Source organism: Lissotriton helveticus, chromosome 2_1, assembly GCF_964261635.1.
Source record: "Lissotriton helveticus chromosome 2_1, aLisHel1.1, whole genome shotgun sequence".
Lineage (NCBI taxonomy): Eukaryota > Metazoa > Chordata > Amphibia > Caudata > Salamandridae > Lissotriton > Lissotriton helveticus.
In genome coordinates this window covers 507,610,885-507,630,950 of record NC_136059.1, presented here as the reverse complement: position 1 = coordinate 507,630,950, position 20,066 = coordinate 507,610,885, and the positions used below count along the sequence as shown (strand labels likewise).

The 20,066-nt window shown below is 46.4% G+C and overlaps 1 protein-coding gene across 1 annotated transcript in view; it reads right to left on the bottom strand.

Annotated features, from left to right (window-relative positions):
• The window catches only part of CWC27 (CWC27 spliceosome associated cyclophilin), a 1,032,773-nt gene that overhangs the window by 931,153 nt on the left and 81,554 nt on the right, over positions 1-20,066 (bottom strand). Inside the window, exon 4 of the mRNA XM_078675149.1 lies at positions 13,910-14,053. Coding sequence (XP_078531275.1) covers positions 13,910-14,053 — 144 coding nt within the window. The remainder of the gene's footprint in view (positions 1-13,909; positions 14,054-20,066) is intronic.

The following is a 20,066-nucleotide window of genomic DNA, read 5'->3' as shown; positions in this document are numbered from 1 at the left end:
CAATCCTCGCACCACAGTTCTTCCTCTTCTTCGCTCTCTCCTCGCCTCCGCTCTCCTACAACCTCCGTCGCTGATCCTTCGCCTCTCGCCAACTCCTGCCACGAGTCCACCGCTAGGGATCCATCTTCCTCAGTGTTGTCGGTCTTTATACGATCCCCTTGGGTCGCTGAGGAAAGGCTTCCGGGGTCACGCAGGGTCACTTCCGGTCTTTTAGTGGCCGTTGCACTTCCGGGGTCATTCCAGGTCGTTTCCGGTCCGCTGGGCGCCGGCGATGCTGTCGGTACCTGCAGGGAGACAGAGAGAGGTGTAGCCGGTTTGGGCGGCAGGTTAGTGTGGTCGCCCCTATGGGCGTTCGTACGAGGTCGCTGCAACCCGGAGGTAGGCTTTGACCCTTCACAAGGATGTACCAAACGGGAGACGAGGTCACTATATTGTTGATTCAGTCTGTACTACCTATTCACAGACAGTGTAATGGGAGAGAGGGGTTGTCGTACTTACTTGAGTCAATGCGAGCAAATTGCAGCCGACTTACCCTTCGCTCATGCCGTAGAGGGTAAGCTTCTCTGTGCTGCATGCATGTATTTGTATCTGGGCTGCGATCTCAAATTTTCTGGGGGATACGTCACACAACTGCTGGTGCAAGGGTGTGTGCACAGCCAATCCGACCACGGAGCCATGTTGAAGGTACACCCGGGTTTGTGTCGATACTGATAATTAGGATTAATGAATATGGGCAAAAAAAATACTAGCCTCTGCGGCAAATTAGGCGGTTTGATTAATATCAGTTGATATCTAAATATCTAATTATTTTCCCTACCCCTAGTTTCATCATCGAATGTGCTACTTTAGCATAAAGGAAAACTTTTTCCAATTCCAAGAGCAACTATGCTATCAGAAACAAGGTACTTCGATGGGCAGCATCTTCACTCTTAACCTAGTATGGTTACACATGGAACACTTTGAAAAACTACACATCCTATTAGAGGATAATCCCTTTCACACCAAAATCATTATCTAGCAGCGCTACATAGATGACATACTCATCTTGTGGGAAGGCGCTATGAAGATGTGTCACAGATTCTGTGATTGTGTAAATACATTTAACCCATATTTGAATTTCACGAATACCATTTCAGGCACCCAACTACCATTCCTAGACCTACTTAGATCTTAAGTGATGGCAGACCACATACTACAACATACAGAAAACCGACAGACTGCAACAGTCTACTGAGGTACTTTAGCCACCACCCTAGACACCTTAGGGATAATTCGCCTTTCTGACAATTCTTGTGACTACGCCGCAATTGTAGTTCCATTAATGACTACAAAGGCAGGCAGCAACTCTGACTACCAATCTGATAAATCGGAGAGACCCTCCTTGGGTGGTACAATCGGCATGCAAGAGGACTAGAAACAACAACAGAGCAGGCCTACTACAGACCCATACTCAACCTGAAAATGAAGTCTTGACATGTGTCACTTCTTTAACCGCATGCGCGCTAGCGGTTTTCCCGCTGCGATTTTAAAAAACCCGCGTTACATGATGAGCTCAGCTCGTCGTCCGCGTAGCGCAGGTTACGCTCATGACGAGCTGAGCTCGTCATGAGCGTAGAAGGGGTTAACTTCTAACTCCAACCAGATTCAAAGAATCATCAAAAAACATTGGCCCATACTGCATACCCTACCACCGGCAGAACAACGCATTGCCTTTATGCGCACTTCCAATTTAAAAAACATGATAGTGCACACCAGGCCCAGAGGCAACAACACGACACCCCAGAATCCATTCTGGTGTCTCTCCCCAGTTAAGGGACATTTCCAGTGTGGTTCATGCAGTGTCTGCCACATGACAAAACCTTAAAAAGAGATCCATTTGAGCACCACAAGTACATGGGCCCAGACAACCCAAACCAACTGCAATATGAAGAACTGCATCTATATGATCACCTGCCCATGCCAGAAACACTACATAGACATGACAACCAGGGCCGTAAAAACAAGGATACCTGAGCACCGTAGTAACGTCAGGTGCAAGAAGATCACAACTAAGATGAGCACTCACTACAGGGGAAAAGGGCCACTCCCCAGATGAGACCTACTGGGCCATCCTGGAGGATCATGCACACATGCACAAAGACATCCTGTTCCGCAACGAACAACGATGGATCTTTTGCTTTTCTACAAATCTGACAGGTCTTAATGACGAAATACCCTGGAGAAAGGTAAAACTATTATATACTTTCGTACACCGCGACCAGTACCTTCACTATAACCATCCGATCTATGGCGACCTGTGGCACCTGCTTCCATACAGGGGTTTAGCCCCCCACTGACATTATGGGTCCATATACCCCCATGGCATCCGTACCTTTGTACATGCCACAATGGATAAGGGACATCTCCCCCATTTTGTATGAATCCTCACTTTGCCTAACCCACTGATAAAAGCTGCTGAAAAAACAACAACAAAAAAAACATTGGGATAGTTAACTATGTTAAAGCACTTGTGTATGATGGCCTGTGTTGGATGACTAACATTATTTATGCAAAAACATTATTTATGGGCTAATGCAATGGAGGCATTCTTAAATCACACAGAGGGCACGCCGCTACAGCCATGATAAAATACATATGTGAATGTCACGGGGTCCCGGACTTGGTCCCGGACTCGGACTATGACACCGACGGACGGGGTGTTTCTTTTAACCACTGTTCCTTTCCACCCCGTCCGCAGGATCCGTTGCCTGTTTCCTGGGTTTCCCCTGCCCTACCGGGGACACTGGAACTGCCTTCATCATTCGACCCGCCTTCTCTGACGTCAGGGACTTCCCCTGAAGGCAACCAATCAAGGGTCACCTCATGTTTGGCCGGGAACCAATCCACTGCTTCGGGGGCGTTTAAGGAAGCCCCGCTCTTCCTGGTTGGTGCGGAATCCCTTGCCGAGGAGAACGCCGAGGAGAACGCCGAGAGGAACGCCAAGGAGAATATCGAGGAGAAAGCCCAGGAGGGGGACGTGACTGAAGAGGATCGACCCGGAGCGCAGACCCAGAGACTCGTCAAGCCAGGAGGCCTACGGAGACGCGAGCCGCCCTGCCACACTTCCGGGGGAGAAGTGTGGCTGGACAAGGTACGACTGCGCCTCAGGGGTCTGTTTGTTACACGGGTGGGACGGGGTAGGCTGCGGGGTGGTCACTGTACGTTTCGTTCTTTCCCTGTCACCATCACAGAGTGCTTATAGTGATACGGTATACGGTGGTGGAACCCTGGTGATCCCGCACTCCCCTTCCTCCTCATTGATTTTCCCGATACATCCCTCTAACTGCCCTGTTCCATCTCTGCTTCCTTCGAGAGCCTTCCGACCCTGAGAGAAGCCGACGGTAGCAGGCAAGACGGGACGTCTAGAGAAGGAGGCCGACGGCTCCAGGGACCATCTTCCAGCTGTTTGGCGATTAGAGACTGTTATACCCTGTGAACCTTGCCCTGTATACAAACCGCATTAAAAACAACGGTAGCATCTACCGCCCTGTATCCTATGGTCCCTCATTTCTCCACCTCATTCCTCACAGTGAATTTATGGCTTGTATCAGGCGAACACTACTAAGAAAAACACCCCACTGTGTATGCCTACCTCTCAGCACAGTATGATGATGGTTTTTAACTTGTTTTTAATTCAGCTTATTAGCTTTCTATGTAATTTTTCTCCCCCTCTCCACAGGTTTGTACCCTGAAGGTACACTAAAGATCTCAATGTGAATTTGAGAGAATGTATGGTTTCACATACTTGCACCAACCACCCCTCTGTGAGTAGATAAGGTTTACAGATCTTGAAGAAATGCCAAGATCACTCAGACGATAAGAGGCATGAAACATGTAGATCCACATCCTTACTAAGGAAAAGCCAGAAAGGACCATTATATCCACTTATTGTGATACTGAAGGTTTTTAATCATGCCATAAGAACCGAGAAATTAAATCAGGTCTATTAGGCTCTTATAGTTAGTTTTATTTAGCACTTTCTCTACACACTCCACTCCACTCCACTCCACTCCACTCCACTCCACTCCACTCATCACACGCCATATTCATCATCGACAAAAATAACTCTGGCAAAGAGCCCCCCTGTGGGGCCTGTTGGGCATTGCAGCGCCAGCTCAACGAGGAGCTGCCCGATGATGAAGCATGAAACCCTCCAGGGTGAGTGAGGGCCCTTGTTCCTATAAGGAGCATTCCCCTTTAGTGTCTACCTGGTGAATACCTCCCACTTCTCTCCATAGGAACTGCATACCTCTTACTTAACCGAATATGCATATCAATGTGCGGTAAAGTACGACTAATTCTACATCCCTTCTAAATAAAGAATGCTGAAATAGTTCATGTCCCCCAAAATATCATTACAGTGTAAAACATTATTTCTGCAGAGTTCTTCTACTTCGTCCAAAATACAATGCTTACCAGTGCAGGGCTTCTGATAAACATTTAAAACAAAACAGGAGTAGCTTCTTTTCAGAGATTAAGGACCCCGTAGAACTTGACCTGAGGCTCTGACGTAGGCCTTTGACTGCATTCCTCTGCACTCTACTCTATGCCACTTCACTCTACCCCACTCTACACCACTCTACTCTACACCACTCCACTAAACTGTGCACCACTCCACTATACTGTGCCCCATCCACTCCATTACACTGCAGTCTTTGCCACTGCACTGTACGCCACTGCATTCTACTCTGCACCAGTTTACGCCACTCTACTCTGCACCACTTTACTCCGCACCACTGCACTTTACTATACTCTGCAACACTCCACTCTAAGCCACTGCATTCTACTTTTATCCACTGCACTCTACGCCACTCTACTCTACACTACACTACTCTACTCTACACCACTGCATTCTATTCTATGACACTGTACTCTACACTACTCCACTCTACTCTACTCTGCACTACTCCACTGCAGTCTACTCTGCACCACTATAATCTACATCACTCTACTACATTCTGCAACACTTCCACTCTATGCCATCCCACTCCATTCCACTTTAAGCCACTACACTCTACTCTGCACCATGCCACTCTAGGCTACTCCACTCTTCTCTGTGCCACTCCACAACACTCAGCACAACTCCAATCTATGCCACTGCACTGTACTTCGCACCAGTCCACTCTACGCCACGCTATACCATGCCACACAACTCTATTCTACTCGACTCTATGCCACTGTACACTACACCACTCTATTCTAAGCCTCTCTACTCTGCACCACTTCATGCCACTCTAGAGGAAGTGTGGCTCAAATGGTTAGAGCGGCAGACCCTGATGCAGAGGTCTGGCCCGGGACCAGGGTTCAATACCCGCCTTGGCGGGTCTTGGGCTCAATTTCCTCGGACCTGATCATTCTCGCTTCGGTGCCTATTCTAATCATGGGTCCCACTCTGCGACTCTGGGCAATAGCTTGCTTAATCTCCACAACGGCCCCAAAAGCGCTGGGATGCCTGGCTTCACCCTGAGGATGCCCAGGAGTGGACACTCACAGGGAAAACCAGGAAGGGTTCCTAAGCGGTACACCGACAGCGCCGGGACACTACCTCAGGGAAGTAGCTGTGCGCTCTATAAATACCGGTACATTTACATTTTACATTTTACTCTACACCAATGCACTCTATGCCATTACACTCCGCACCACTCTACGCCACTGCACTTCACACCACTGCACTCCATTCAATGCCACACCACTCTACCAAATGCAACTCAACTCTATGCCACTCCAAGCCACTCTATTTACTCCACCCTAAGCAATGCCACTCCTCTCTACTCCGCACCACTATGCTCTGCACCACTGAACTTTACTCTACTCGGCACCACTACAGTCTGTGCCAATCCACCCTTCTCTGCACCACTCCACTGCACTTTGCACCACTCCATTGTACTCTGCGCCACTCCACTCTACGCCACTGCGCACTACATCACTTTACTCTGTTCTACACCCCTGCACTCTACGCAACTGCATGCTACTTCCACTGCACTCTATGCCATTCTAGTCTACATCACTACTCTGTGTCACTGTACTCTATGCTACTCTACACCACTCTACGCCACTGTATTACTCCACTCTACGCCACTCTACTCTGCACCACTACACTCTACTCAACTGGATTGTACAGCCACTGCACTTTACGCCACTCTACTCTTTGCCACTCTACTATATGCCATTCTACTATATGCCACTGAACTGTATGCCACTCTATTCTACATCACTCTATTCCACTGAACTCAATGCCACTGTACTATGCACCACTCCATGCCACTGCACTTTATGCCACTTTACTCTGCATTACAACAATCCAGGCCACTACACTATGCGCTCCTCTAAGCCACTCCACTGTACTCTACACCACTGCACTCCATTCAATGCCATACCACTTGACTGTATGCCACTCAACTTTACACACTATGCAATGCCACTCCTCTCTACTCTGCACCACTATACTCTGCACCACTGCACTCTACTCTACTCTACACCACTAAAGTCTGTGCCACTCCACTACACTCTGCACCGCTGAACTCTACCCTGCACCATTACACTCTGTGGCACTCCACCATTCTCGCGCAATGCCACTACACTTTGCACCACTTTACTGTACTCTACGCCACTCCACTCTACTCTACTCTGCATCACTTAATGCCACTGCTCTCTACGTCTCACTAGTCTGCACCACTGCACTCTATGCCACTCTACCCTGCACCACTCCATTCCACTGCACTTTATGCAGCCCTACTCTGCATTAATGCAATCTATGCCACACCACTCTAATGTATGTCGCTCAACTGTACTCCATTCCACTCCACTCCACTCAATGCCACACCACTCTAATGTATGTTGCTCAACTGTACTCCACTCCACTCAATGCCACACCACTCTAATGTATGTCGCTCAACTGTACTCCACTCCACTCAATGCCACACCACTCTAACGTATGTCGCTCAACTGTACTCCACTCCACTCAATGCCACACCACTCTAATGTATGTCGCTCAACTGTACTCCACACCACTCCACTCCACACCACTCTGTGTCGCTCAACTGTACTCCACTCCACGCCACACCACTCTAATGTATGTCGCTCAACTGTACTGCACTCTACTCCACTCAATGCCACACCACTCTAATGTATGTCGCTCAACTGTACTCCACACCACTCCACTCCACACCACTCTGTGTCGCTCAACTGTACTCCACTCCACGCCACACCACTCTAATGTATGTCGCTCAACTGTACTCCACTCCACTCCACACCACTCTAATGTATGTCGCTCAACTGTACTCCACTCCACTCCATGCCACACCACTCTATTGTATGCCGCTCAACTGTACTCCACTCCACGCCACTCCACGCCACACCACTCTAATGTATGTCGCTCAACCGTACTCCACTCCACGCCACACCGCTCTAATGTATGTCGCTCAACTGTACTCCACGCCACTCCACTCCACACCACGCTAATGTATGTCGCTCAACTATACTCCACTGCACTCAATGCCACACCACTCTAATGTATGTCCCTCAACTTTAACTCCACTGCACTCAATGCCACACCACTCTAATTTATGTCGCTCAACTGTACTCCACTCCACTCCACACCACTCTAATGTATGTCGCTCAACTGTACTCCACTCCACACCACTCTAATGTATGTCGCTCAACTGTACTCCACTCCACTCTAATGTATGTCGCTCAACTGTACTCCACTCCACTCTAATGTATGTCGCTCAACTGTACTCCACTCCACACCACACCACTCTAATGTATGTCGCTCAACTGTACTCCACTCCACTCAATGCCACACCACTCTAATGTATGCCGCTCAACTGTACTCCACTCCACTCCACTCTAATGTATGTCGCTCAACTGTACTCCATTTCACTCCACTCCACACTACTCTAATGTATGTCGCTCAACTGTACTCCACTCCACTCAATGCCACACCACTCTAATGTATGTCCCTCAACTGTACTCCACTCCACTCCACTCCACTCAATGCCACACCACTCTAATGTATATCGCTCAACTGTACTCCACGCCACTCCACTCCACTCCACTCAATGCCACGCCACTCTAATGTATGCCGCTCAACTATACTCCACTCCACTCAATGCCACACCACTCTAATGTATGTCGCTCAACTGTACTCCACGCCACTCCACTCCACACCACTCTAATGTATGTCGCTCAACTGTACTCCACGCCACTCCACTCCACACCCCGGCTTTAAAAACCCCACATTTAATCACTATTCTATGCTTGCGGGGTTGGAATGAGTGGATTGACTCTGCAGCCGGGTCCTGGGGGACTCTCCAGTTCGTAACCATTGTGTATTTATAGAACCCCAAACTATTGAAAACACCGGTATCCCACTACAATGCATGGGTATGTGCAGTCCAAGAGTAGGTCAAAAAGGAAAGAGCAAGGGAACATATCTAGTAGACGACAACAATTTTAAAATTAATGAGGGTGGATTTCCTTCTCTACAAAAAGAAAAGGCACAACCAGGTGGAAACAGTGGCTATTTCCAACTAGCGCTTGACCCTGTAGTACCTATTTCAAATAATATAGCCAATATACCTACCATGAATAGGAATAATGAAGGTATTACGGAGCAGAGTGTTGATACAATTTTTGAACCAGCTTTAAACATTAGCAATCCCTTCCACCATGAGGAACACACAGGAATAGTCACGGAACCGGTAGCACACAAAGACATTTCAACTATGGGGATCCTATTTTGGAACGTCGCAGGGCTCCGTGCAAAGATTGGGAATGGCGTCTGGTTAAATTTCACTATCAGATTCAGTATCTTATGCTTACAGGAAACCTGGGCCCCCTCAGAGATACACCTGGAGGGATACAGAACATACTTCTCCCCAGCATTACCCTCTCCTTCTGGTAGAGCTAAGGGTGGACTGACCACCTTTGTTTCAAACCTCCTCCATTTTACAAACATTGCCCCATTAAAACTGGAGTCAAACTTCCAAATTCTTGTCTTACACCTTAGCTACTCTAAAGCCCTTGTTATTGCGAATTTCTACAATAACCTCCACACAGCTGACCTAATAAAAACCCTAAAGGAGATAAATGCACTCCTCTATGAATTGCTAGCTAAGGCCCGAAAGGAATTGACTATAATTTGGGGCGGGGGCTTCAACCAGACCCTTTGCAAACAGAGTGCGAGAATAGTATGTGGGGTTGAGGATGAAAGTGGGAACCCTGTAACTCATTTTCCCCACACCGCTGTTGGCCAGTGTCTGAATGAAATTATTTGTGGCTTAGAAATGAACCTGGTAAATGATCTGGTGAACCCCCCTATCCCCGTTTTACCTACGTTCAACGGTAGAGGGTGTTTAAGTACAATTGATTTTATCTTCATTTCAGCAAACGCATCAAGGGACCTGATTAATTGTAAAGCTCATGATACAATTCTTAGTGACCATTTCCCAAATAGCATCACACTAAAACTGCCTAAGAAAACGGAAGGGCTTAACATCAAGTCGACCCTAATCCAAAACAACCTCTCCCTAGATAGACTTAACGGATACTCCCTCAAGTGGGGAATGGCAGATCCTCAGGTTATTACCACCAAACTGGTCTCTAAGCTAAGACCAGTTCTTGAGAAATTTTTTGATCTAGCCACTACCAGTGAGGAGATTTAAGGTCAGTTTTTTAACAACAACAACTACAATTAGAGAATCCCTTTTCGTTAAAAAGAACACAGGGAAATCGACCAACAAGGGCTGGTTTGACAGTGCTTGTACGAAAGCCTATCATGATTTAAAAATAGTGCTACATAAAAAGGATAGATCCTCTAAGGAAATAGCCGCTTACCGAAAAATTTATAAACAGGCCCTAAGAAGCAGGAAGAACACGCTGAAAAAAGAGCTTTGGATCCAATTACATTCCTCTTCTGCCATAAGAGATAGTGCCGTGTTCTGGAAGATCTTGAAGTCCCCCTTCCTAGCTAGTACAACGGTGAACCCAGCCTTGACGTTGCCATTGAGGAGCAGACGTGGGTTGAATATTTTGAGCGGATATTCAGCTCACCCTCATCCGCAACTCGATTCTTTTCTTCTGGGATAAATTTAACTTCTTTCCCGTTGCCCATTAATATAACTCATGAGGAGGTGGAGACAGCCCTGATGGCTAGCAAAAATGGCAAAGCCCCAGTCCCTGATGGCTTCCCCATCGACCTTTTTAAATTTAATATGGAACTCTGGTCGCCCATTTTAACTAGGGTCCTCCAGGCAACTTGTGAGGTGGGCCTTATCGACTCATGGTCCCAATCCATCCTTGTGCCCATATTTAAGAAGGGGGATCGCCAATTACCATGGTGCTACCGGCCTATATCGCTGTTGGATTCCCTGGGGAAAGTGGCCGGTCGCATCATTTTAGAACGTTTACAGCAGTGGGCCTCAGATAATAAGGTTCTGTCCGATCTCTAGTTTGGGTTCCGCGAGGGACTAGGCACAATAGAGCAAGCCCTTAATTTATCCCTATTAATTGACAAACATGTGAAGGTGAAGGGGGGGGGGGCATTTATTGGGCATACGTGGATCTTTCTGCAGCATTTGACTGCGTCATTCACAACAAGTTGTGGACCATCTTAGCCGACATGGGAGTGGACAAGTCCCTGTTAACATTCTTGCGAGAACTGTATTCAAATGCTACTGCTAGAGTCAGATTTGGAGTTGGGGGTGAATTAACAAATTCATTTAGAGTAGAGCGCGGCATAAGGCAGGGCTGTGTCTTAGCCCCGTTTTTATTTAATCTTTATACCAATGGCCTGGAAAAAGCCATGGTTGCGGGTTCCAAGGACCTCCCCACTATAAATAAGCGCCCTATACCGATCCTACTCTATGCGGACGACGCTTTCATATTAGCGCGTACCCCCTTAGAGCTTCAGCGTGCCCTTGTAAAGTACCACGACTTCATGGCTAACCTGGACCTAAAGATAAACATCAAAAAGACGTTTGTTATGTCCGCAGGCCCAAGGCTGAAGAATATCAAGTCCATCTATATAGAAAATCAAAAATTGGACTCCACAGCCACCTATCCCTATCTGGGAGTAGTATTTGACAACAAATGCACCTGGAAGCCTGCCATTGAATCAAGGAAGCTTACTTTTAAAAGGACAACAGCGGCCTTGGTTAATTTTGCTAATAAATTAGGCAGGCGCCCCCCGGTCGAACTTCTTGAAATCTATAAGGCCAAATGTATCTCGAGCGCAATATATGGTGCCGGGATCAGGGGCTTTGCCAAGCTTGAGGAGATCCAAAGGGTGGAAAACAACTTTTTAAAATTTATTTTGGCTGTCCCAAAGGGAACTTCCAACTATGTCTGCCACATGGAGTTGGGCTTGACTTTCATAACAGATCTGATAAGGATCCAACCCCTTCTTCTGTGGCACCGCATATGGTCCACCAGTGAAACCTCTCTTTGTAGGGAGTTCATTGAGGACTGTATTTCCCTAGATAAGGGCCACCACATCACCTGGTTAGAATATGTCAGGAAATCCCTGTTCAACCTTGGTATGCAACAGTTTTTCAACTTGCCCTCTACAATTGCAGCAATACCAAGGAAACGGTTCAAAAAGGCGTGTTTGACTCATCTAGAATCTTTACGGTTATCCAGTGAGGTTTCTAAATCTACTGTGCAAAACTCACTACAGATTCAGACTACAATGATGTTCCAGCCTTATTTAACCTTTGAGTTTCAGGATATGAGACACTTTTGCTAACAAGGTTAAGACTTAACATTTTTCACCACCTAGTCACTTTCCCTAAGATTTATAACTGGGAAAAAGACCCTCAACCATGCCCCGGTGATGATTGCTCCCCCCAAACTACGATCCACACGTTACTTTTCTGTAAGTTTTACCAGGATCTGAGGAAACAATGGCTCACTCCTATTTTTAAAATTATGGGCTTACGCAGGTGCCGCCCGGCATTCCTTGTGCTTCAATTCCTAGAAGTTGAGACCTTTGCTAAATCAATAGTAAACTTCTTGAAATTGACTATCAAGCACAGGCAGAATTTAGAGTAACAGTGGCTCGTATTTTGCGTATCTGTAAAATAGATTAGTTTTATCTTTCTCTTAGATTTTACTGTATTTTTATATCAATTTATGACGTACTGTTTGTCACTTTTCTTAACCTGTAACCTTTTTTACTTCGATTGTATTGGCTCATTCCGTATATACGCTTTAGCAGCTTATACTCTAATGGTCGTAGCTTCCATATAAAGAGTAAAAAGTGTCTATTTATGGGATGAATGGAACTCTGGAAAACTGTCACATTGATGATATTGTACCTTTTTTTAATATAACAGTTTTTAATTGTACTTTTTTAGATGTAATATATTCTGTGCTTTTATGGATGTACTACGTACAACCGAATAAAGCTTGATTTGATTTGAACACTCCACACCACTCTAATGTATGTCGCTCAACTGTACTCCACTCCACTCTAATGTATTTCGCTCAACTGTACTCCACTCCACTCTAATGTATTTCGCTCAACTGTACTCCACTCCACACCACTCTAATGTATGTCGCTCAACTGTACTCCACTCCACTCCACTCTAATGTATGTCGCTCAATTCTACTCCACTCCACACCAATCCACACCACTCTAATGTATGTCGCTCAACTGTACTCCACTCCACTCTAATGTATGTCGCTCAACTGTACTCCACTCCAATCCACACCACTCTAATGTATGTCGCTCAACTGTACTCCACTCCACTCCACACCACTCTAATGTATGTCGCTCAACTGTACTCCACTCCACTCCACACCACTCTAATGTATGTCGCTCAACTGTACTCCACTCCACTCCACACCACTCTAATGTATGTCGCTCAAATGAACGCACAAACACCAGCCTCGTGATCCCCCAGCGGGAGCTCCTGGCAGGGGGCGCTCTGGAGTCAAATGATGCACAAACACCAGGCTCGTGATCCCCCAGCTGCAGCTCCTGCCAGGGGGCGCTCTGGAGTCAAATGAACGCACAAAAACCAGGCTTGTGATCCCCCAACAGCAGCTCCTGGCAGAGGGCGCTCTGGAGTCAAATGAAAGCACAAACACCAGCCTCGTGATCCCCCAGCGGGAGCTCTTGACAGGGGGAGCTCTGGAGTCAAATGAACGCACAAACACCAGGCTTGAGATCCCCCAGCAGCAGCTCCTGGCAGAGGGCGCTCTGGAGTCAAATGAACGCACAAACACCAGGCTCGTGTTCCCCCAGCAGCAGCTCCTGGCATGGGGCGCTCTGGAGTCAAATGAACGCACAAACACCAGGCTTGAGATCCCCCAGCAGCAGTTCCTGGCAGAGGGCGCTTTGGAGTCAAATGAACGCATAAACACCAGGCTTGTGCTCCCCCATCAGCAGCTACTGACAGGGGGCGCTCTGGAGTCAAATGAACGCATAAACACCAGGCTCATGATCCCCCAGCATGAGCTCATGGCAGGGGGCGCTCTGGAGTCAAATGAACGCACAAAGAACAGCCTCGTAATCCCCCAGCGGGAGCTCCTGGCAGGGGGCAGAGAGTGGTACACAACACGCACTGACAGCTGTGCTGCCTGAAGATGCTGCCTCCCACACAGCGCCTTTGAGAAGCCACGTGTGGGCAGCCCCAGCTGTAAGTTATGACACAACAGGCCAACCACAGCAAAGCACGCGTGATGCATCCGCGCAAGGCAAAAATTCGGAGAAGAAAGCAAACTATCAGAAACTCTTAGAAGGCATTACCTCGTAAGAAGAGGAGAACAAAATAAATCATACAATGACATTAACATGTAGATACGCTGTGAGTGCCCAGTGAATTTATCTTATCCGACACCCATTGCTTAGCTGGCATTCTCTAACCTTTCCAAAGATGGTGTGCTTGTTGTTGAGCTCATCCGCACGACCCAATGTAAAGAAAAACTGGCTTCCATTGTCGTGGGGGCCAGCATTCGCCATGGCAACCAGCCCTCTTCGGATAAAACGAAGTCTTGAGTGGAACTCATCCTGTCGAATACAAAACAAAATCATGCAACAAGTCACGCTCTTTTTCAATATCCTACACGTATTTCCACTTTGTAATCAGGAGCAGGCACGTCAACATTAGCTTAGAATATGTACTGCGGGCAGGAGAAACAAACACTTGTCTCAGCTGCACTCCCCAAACCTCGCAAGGGCCTCTCAAGAAGCACTTGTAGCAGCACAGAAGCGCTAGTTGTGTTGCTGAGTGATGGCAGCAAGTGAGTGGAAGTGAATCACACGTTTGTTCTCAGAGCTTAGGACAGCAATGAGAAAGGTCCTGCCAGGGGAAGGAAAACGCGAATCTCAAATCTAATGGATAGAGAGAGCACCATTAACGAAAACAGAATGAATTACATGCTCTTCCTTCTAGAAGACCGGGGTTTAAGTGACTAACATCCAGAGACTATCAAATAGAACATATTTGCAGTGCCATTTTGCGCACTTGCATCTTGATTAAAACATTAGTGGTTCAACTGCACAGGAATAAGGGACCTCTGCCTTTTGCAGATCAACGATCCAGGGATTAGAAAAGGGATGGAAATGCAATTGAGCCCAAGGATCATGGGAAATTATCTATTTGGGTCTGCACACGTGTTACTTACTGTAATGCCCGTTCTGCCTGTGAATTTAGTGCGTGAAGCAGACAAACTAATTGAATAGTGCAGCTTGTGATAGCTCTCGGGAGAAACCAATTTTGATCTTCTTTTAATTTCACTGTTTACAAAAGTTGATGTGATAAGTGTGGGCATACTCGTACTCGTACTTTAGGTATCTTGCACAAGAAAGAAAATTGTTGAGGGCTAGTGAGTAAGCTGCCTCTTGACCATCACACAACTGATCCACTGTGGCAGAATAGCAGCCAGTAATGAAGCACAGAGGATGGCTACAGCCGTGCTTCTTAAGGTACTTAATTCAGGACTGCACTGGAAGTGAACACAAGGTCTTGGTGGGGGGAAGGCGGTGTGAAAACTCCTAACTCAAAAACAGATAAGAGTGAAGCCAATGCTAGAAACAGGGGCACAACTGTTGCAGGTGTACTAGCGTTCAAAAGTATACAGGGTCATTGCACTAACATCAACAAGGTACTTGAACTGTTAGGCATACATTGAAGGAACCTTACTTGGATCCCAGCACATCATTAAGTTATGACAATACCCCCTTCTTAACTACTCCTGCTAAGGGAACGGAGAAACATAGTGAAATCTATTCACTTTTTGGGGAGCCATAACATTGCTTTGTTCACTAACAGGCTGTGAGTCGCTACTGGACGATACTCTTTGTGCACTTTTGCACCGCCGCAGCATACATAGATGTGTGACGTTACTGAGAGCTAAATGATCACGTTATTTCTCTTCAGCATGTATGTGATAACATATGCCTATTTTATAAGACAACGTGGCTTTACCTTTCATAAATACGTAGCGGATATTCAATTTCAAAACGTTTTCATCAACCCTAACCTTCGAACTCGTACAATATTTTCCCAGGATTTACTGAGATCAGGATTTCCAGAAGAAGTAGGGTCAGAGCTGGAGGTAGAGCTCCTACCCTGGTCCACAGGTTTTGAAACAGAGTTCCTCAAGTCTTCAAAAGTAGATCTGTCCACCAAGTTTTGGGAATGAGTAAAAGCCTGAATAGGTCCAGTTTTCTTATGTACTGATGTCTTTTGGGACTATAATATATTTCATTGACTGAGCACCAAGAAGCTCCAAAGAATGAAGGCACTACACAGTACCGGTCCTCAGTTCCTGAGGCAATCACTGTACTGGTAGTTGTCCAAACAGATGCCTTTGGTCAGAAGGGGCACAATTGATACTTTCTCAGAGATTTTCTTAAATCAAACTGGGGCGGTAGAAGTTTTATAGTGGGGGCTACGAAGCTCTGGAACACCCTCCCCATTACCATCAGAAACCTTCCCTCCTTGATATCTTTCAGGAAAGCCATTAAGGCCTGGCTGTTCGATGAATAGTGCTCCAGCTCGCTTCTAGATTGTTAGCGCCAAGACACCGTTTGGTATTCGTGCGCTGTATAACATTTATAAGATAACAATAACAGTGTGTTTTTCAAAATCCTCAAAACAAAATCCAGACTCTGTGTTCACGCTTTGAGGAAACAACTGATTTGAGGGAGAATGAGAAGCCAGGAAACTGTTTCTAGTCTCAGACTAATCAGATTCGATTTCAAATGTATGCAGGTGAGGTTGTTTTCCCTGACACTGGACGTGTATTGCTGACATTCCTGAAGCTGGAGGGAGAGACCTAGACGCTGAGGTGGGCAAAGAGGAGAAAGGGCTGTTTTAGAAATTCGAGTTGGTCCTTTAGCTGAGGAGGGCTGCTGGTTAGTTTTCCTGAAGCACTGCCATTTGGTAGATGGTGGGAGTTCACAGTGAGACTGCAGTTTTTGTTGATGAGAGTGTGAAGGGTACATTAGGTGAGATCAGCTTTTGTCCCTTTCCTGATCACTGTTCAGTGTGGCTGTTGATAGCCAGGTGCAGAAAGCTCACACCTGTATGTGCCTCTGTTGTAGGTATGTTAGGCTGGAGATTATTCTGCTTTGAGGAGCATCACTATTCACAAAGTCTGTCTCGAGAACAGTCTGAAGAGGCCGGATGAAAGAACACCGGTCCCAAACCAGATCAAGAAGTGCAGAGAGACAGCCCCCACTCCTGTCTGCTGAGACTTTATAAAAGTGAGAGCCACTGACCCACTTGCTCTTCCAGTTACAAGTTCTCTTTGACCAAGGAAAGCAGTGCTCCAGAGCGTACTTGGAGGACTCCTGTGCAACCAATGCTTTTGTCTGCCTGGAAGTCAGCTTCCAAGAGGTGAGGGGTAATCACATGGAATCTGAATTGAAAGGGAGATGTTCCACTGTCCTGAAGTGCCTGGGTGCCAACCTGCCTGTTGAAGGAGGGAAGGGGCTAGCAAACCCTGTAGAAGGTGTGATTGTCCAGAGCAAGATAGAAGCAACTGGCATCAGAGCTTAAAGATCCACCCACCCAGGAAGATGAAGGGAAGTTATTTGCATGCTTCAGGAACCAGAATGTATTTTTCCCGATGAGCGATCAGCTTGGCAATGACACCGTGAAGTTGTGCCATAGCGAACATTGCCACTGTGACATCGTGAAGTTGTGTCTGAGCGGAAAATGGCACTGTGACATTGTGAAGTTATGCCTGAGCAGACTGTGCCATTATGACACTGAAGTTGCGCCTTGGGTAGTAGCCTGTGACTAATTAAGGCCACCGGATGCGCTCTATCCAGGTCACTGGGTTGATCGAGTAATGCTCCAACTTCACTGTGTGAGGCCTTGAACTTTACAATGAACTGTTGAACTGTTGTCCGTGCCTTCATAACAGGGTCATTCCACAGTGCTCTCTTCTGTTACTCAAAAGTTTTTTAACACTCCTCAGTCCAGATAACTTTCTTGGCCTGCTTCTTGGACGTCAAAGCTGTCAAAAGGGCACTGTGGCCCCATAGTTAGCTACAAAGTTCCGGAAGCACCCACTGAGTCTTAAAATGATGAGAACATGCATCAGGGTAGTGGATACCTCCCACTACAACATTGACTGAATTTTGGCATCCAACAGGTAAATCTTCCCACTATCCACCTGATGCTCAAAGTACACGACACTGGACTGCTCATCCTGGCACTTGGTTGCCTCGAAGTTATTTAGATGTGTTTTAGGTAGTCCTTCAATGAATTGCTAAACATCACAATTTCAGCCAGGTAGGCCACACAGAACACTTCTAGCCATGATAGAACATGGTTTACCCGGCCCTAGAAAGTAACTTTTTTCAAGTCAAAGGGTATTGCTTAAGCTAGAATAACTTCTCTGGCTTACAAATTATGGTCTTCCCCATGGCAGCGGACACTAAAGTGACTGTGTCACTATAATATCATGAAGCTGTGCCAAAATGACATAGGTGACTTTGAACTGCTGGACGAAGAGTGCCTCTAAGCGGACCTGTGACCTTTAACCCCACAGGCCACCACACAACTCACTTGAAGCCAGAAGGAGCCTTACAAACAGCCGAAAACCTGAGAAAACACAGGGGCCTTGACTCCTGCATAGACTCTAGGTGGTAGCCCCTGCTGCTGCCTTCTGCGGACTTGACCAGAGTGCCAGAGCACTTGCAGTCAGCACATCTACTGCAGGAAGAGGCAGAGAAAGCCAGACATATGCTGTCAGTCACTGCCACAGCCAAAAAGCAGATGGATTTCCACAGTAGTGTGACAAAAAACCTTGACTAACAAAAAGTAACTGAGCACATAAAATCAGTAGCTGGCATAACACTGCACATTTGTCTGATTCCTGGCCAAGATCGAGCTCAAACTCGAGCGAGGGGATGGGGTGAGGGTAGGAGGGACGGAGGGGATTATCAACCCCAAATACAGCCACCCGCACGAGTGAAGAATCCATATCTATGATTTATAGGGTGTAATATTGAGTTTTCTGGGATTGCCAAAGTAATTGCATTTTAATAAAGATAAGTACTGAGTTGGACAATCTACTACTGCGCTGCTGGGCGAGTTCTGAGCTTAGAGCACCCCCCACTCTACCTCCCTGAAAAGCATGTGACAGCTTGCCATCACTACCAGGGACAATTAAGTGCTGAAAGCGTTGTACTTGGCCCAGTTTGCAGAACCACAGTAGGACTAGCTTTAAGATATCTTAGGCATGCAACCACAGGCCCCACGCCTGAGACTCAGTTATCCCTGCTTGCCCTGTGGCTCCACCAATCGGCGTAAGACATGGTCATTTAATCAGGGCCTTTTTTCTTTTCTCATGATGTAACTGCTTTGATTTTCTGAGGGGGCACATAATGTATAGCACACAGTTAACAGAACTGCTTTATGATGTGTGAGTGATTGTAATGCATGCTTCTGAGGCCTGTGAAAGCTGGAGAGGGTGACTGGGATATTTTGCAGTAGTGTAAACTCCCATACCGTTGCCATTTAACCCCTGGCTTTGTCAGTCGCTTGGGTGCATACTGCAGTCAACGTTTTTATGGGGGCTTGTGAGATGGATGATAAAGCTGGCACTGGTATCCTCCTCTCGTTGGTTGCAACCAACTTCTGTTGCCTCGTAAGTAACAACCCTTGCAAGTATGATATGGACAATCTGAATCCTTCTCCGTTTCTTTATTTGAAGAGCATCTTCTACATGCTTCGTGCAGACAGTCGCAGATGTAAACTTAGATGGAACAGAGTAGGGCACAGCCATTGTTGCCTTAAGAAGACAACTTGTCTGAAAGCAGACACTCCACTGTCCATTGGCATATCGATGAACAAAGTAGACATTGGCCATCATTCACAAAGTATGATACTTGGCTCCGCTTCCTAATCTACCTGGATCAGTAGGAGGAACGTAGCTTCACTGCAGAACATCTAGCAATCATAATTGTCTAATATAAACAGAGTATTTAATGCTCTGACAGTGGGTTTTGCCACCAAGTTGATTGTCTTGCTGAAGGGAGAAAGGAATCAACCTTTTCTACCAGGTGGTACTGAGCAACATGACTAACAAATCAATTAAAGTATATGTTTTAGGTAGCACAATTGGAGGTGTAGGTGCAAAATCTGATGGCTTGTATCCATTGTTCATTCTAGGTACTACCTACTAAGATGAAGTTTTTTCTTTTAAAGTTAGTCACCTCTATCTATTTTTATGGCTGTTCGTTCCTTAAAATCTTGCACTAAATATTTTTCCTCTTTCTGTCTTATTAGGAGCTCTAATTTAATGCAGGCACACTCTACTAGAGAGCAGATTTTATCTGGCTGTGGGAACATCAAATGAGCCTTTTTTGGATGCCACATAAATCTCTCATTCACAACTGAACAGTTCATGTGGTCCTGTGAGTTTCAACTTTCTGCCATCTTCCGCATCGGTTCAATCCTCATCATCATTTTATGTTTGAAAAAGAAAAGTGTGCATAAGTTAATCTGTTTGAGTGTCCAATGTGGAAGAAACCACTATCAGTTACATGTGTACAATGGCAC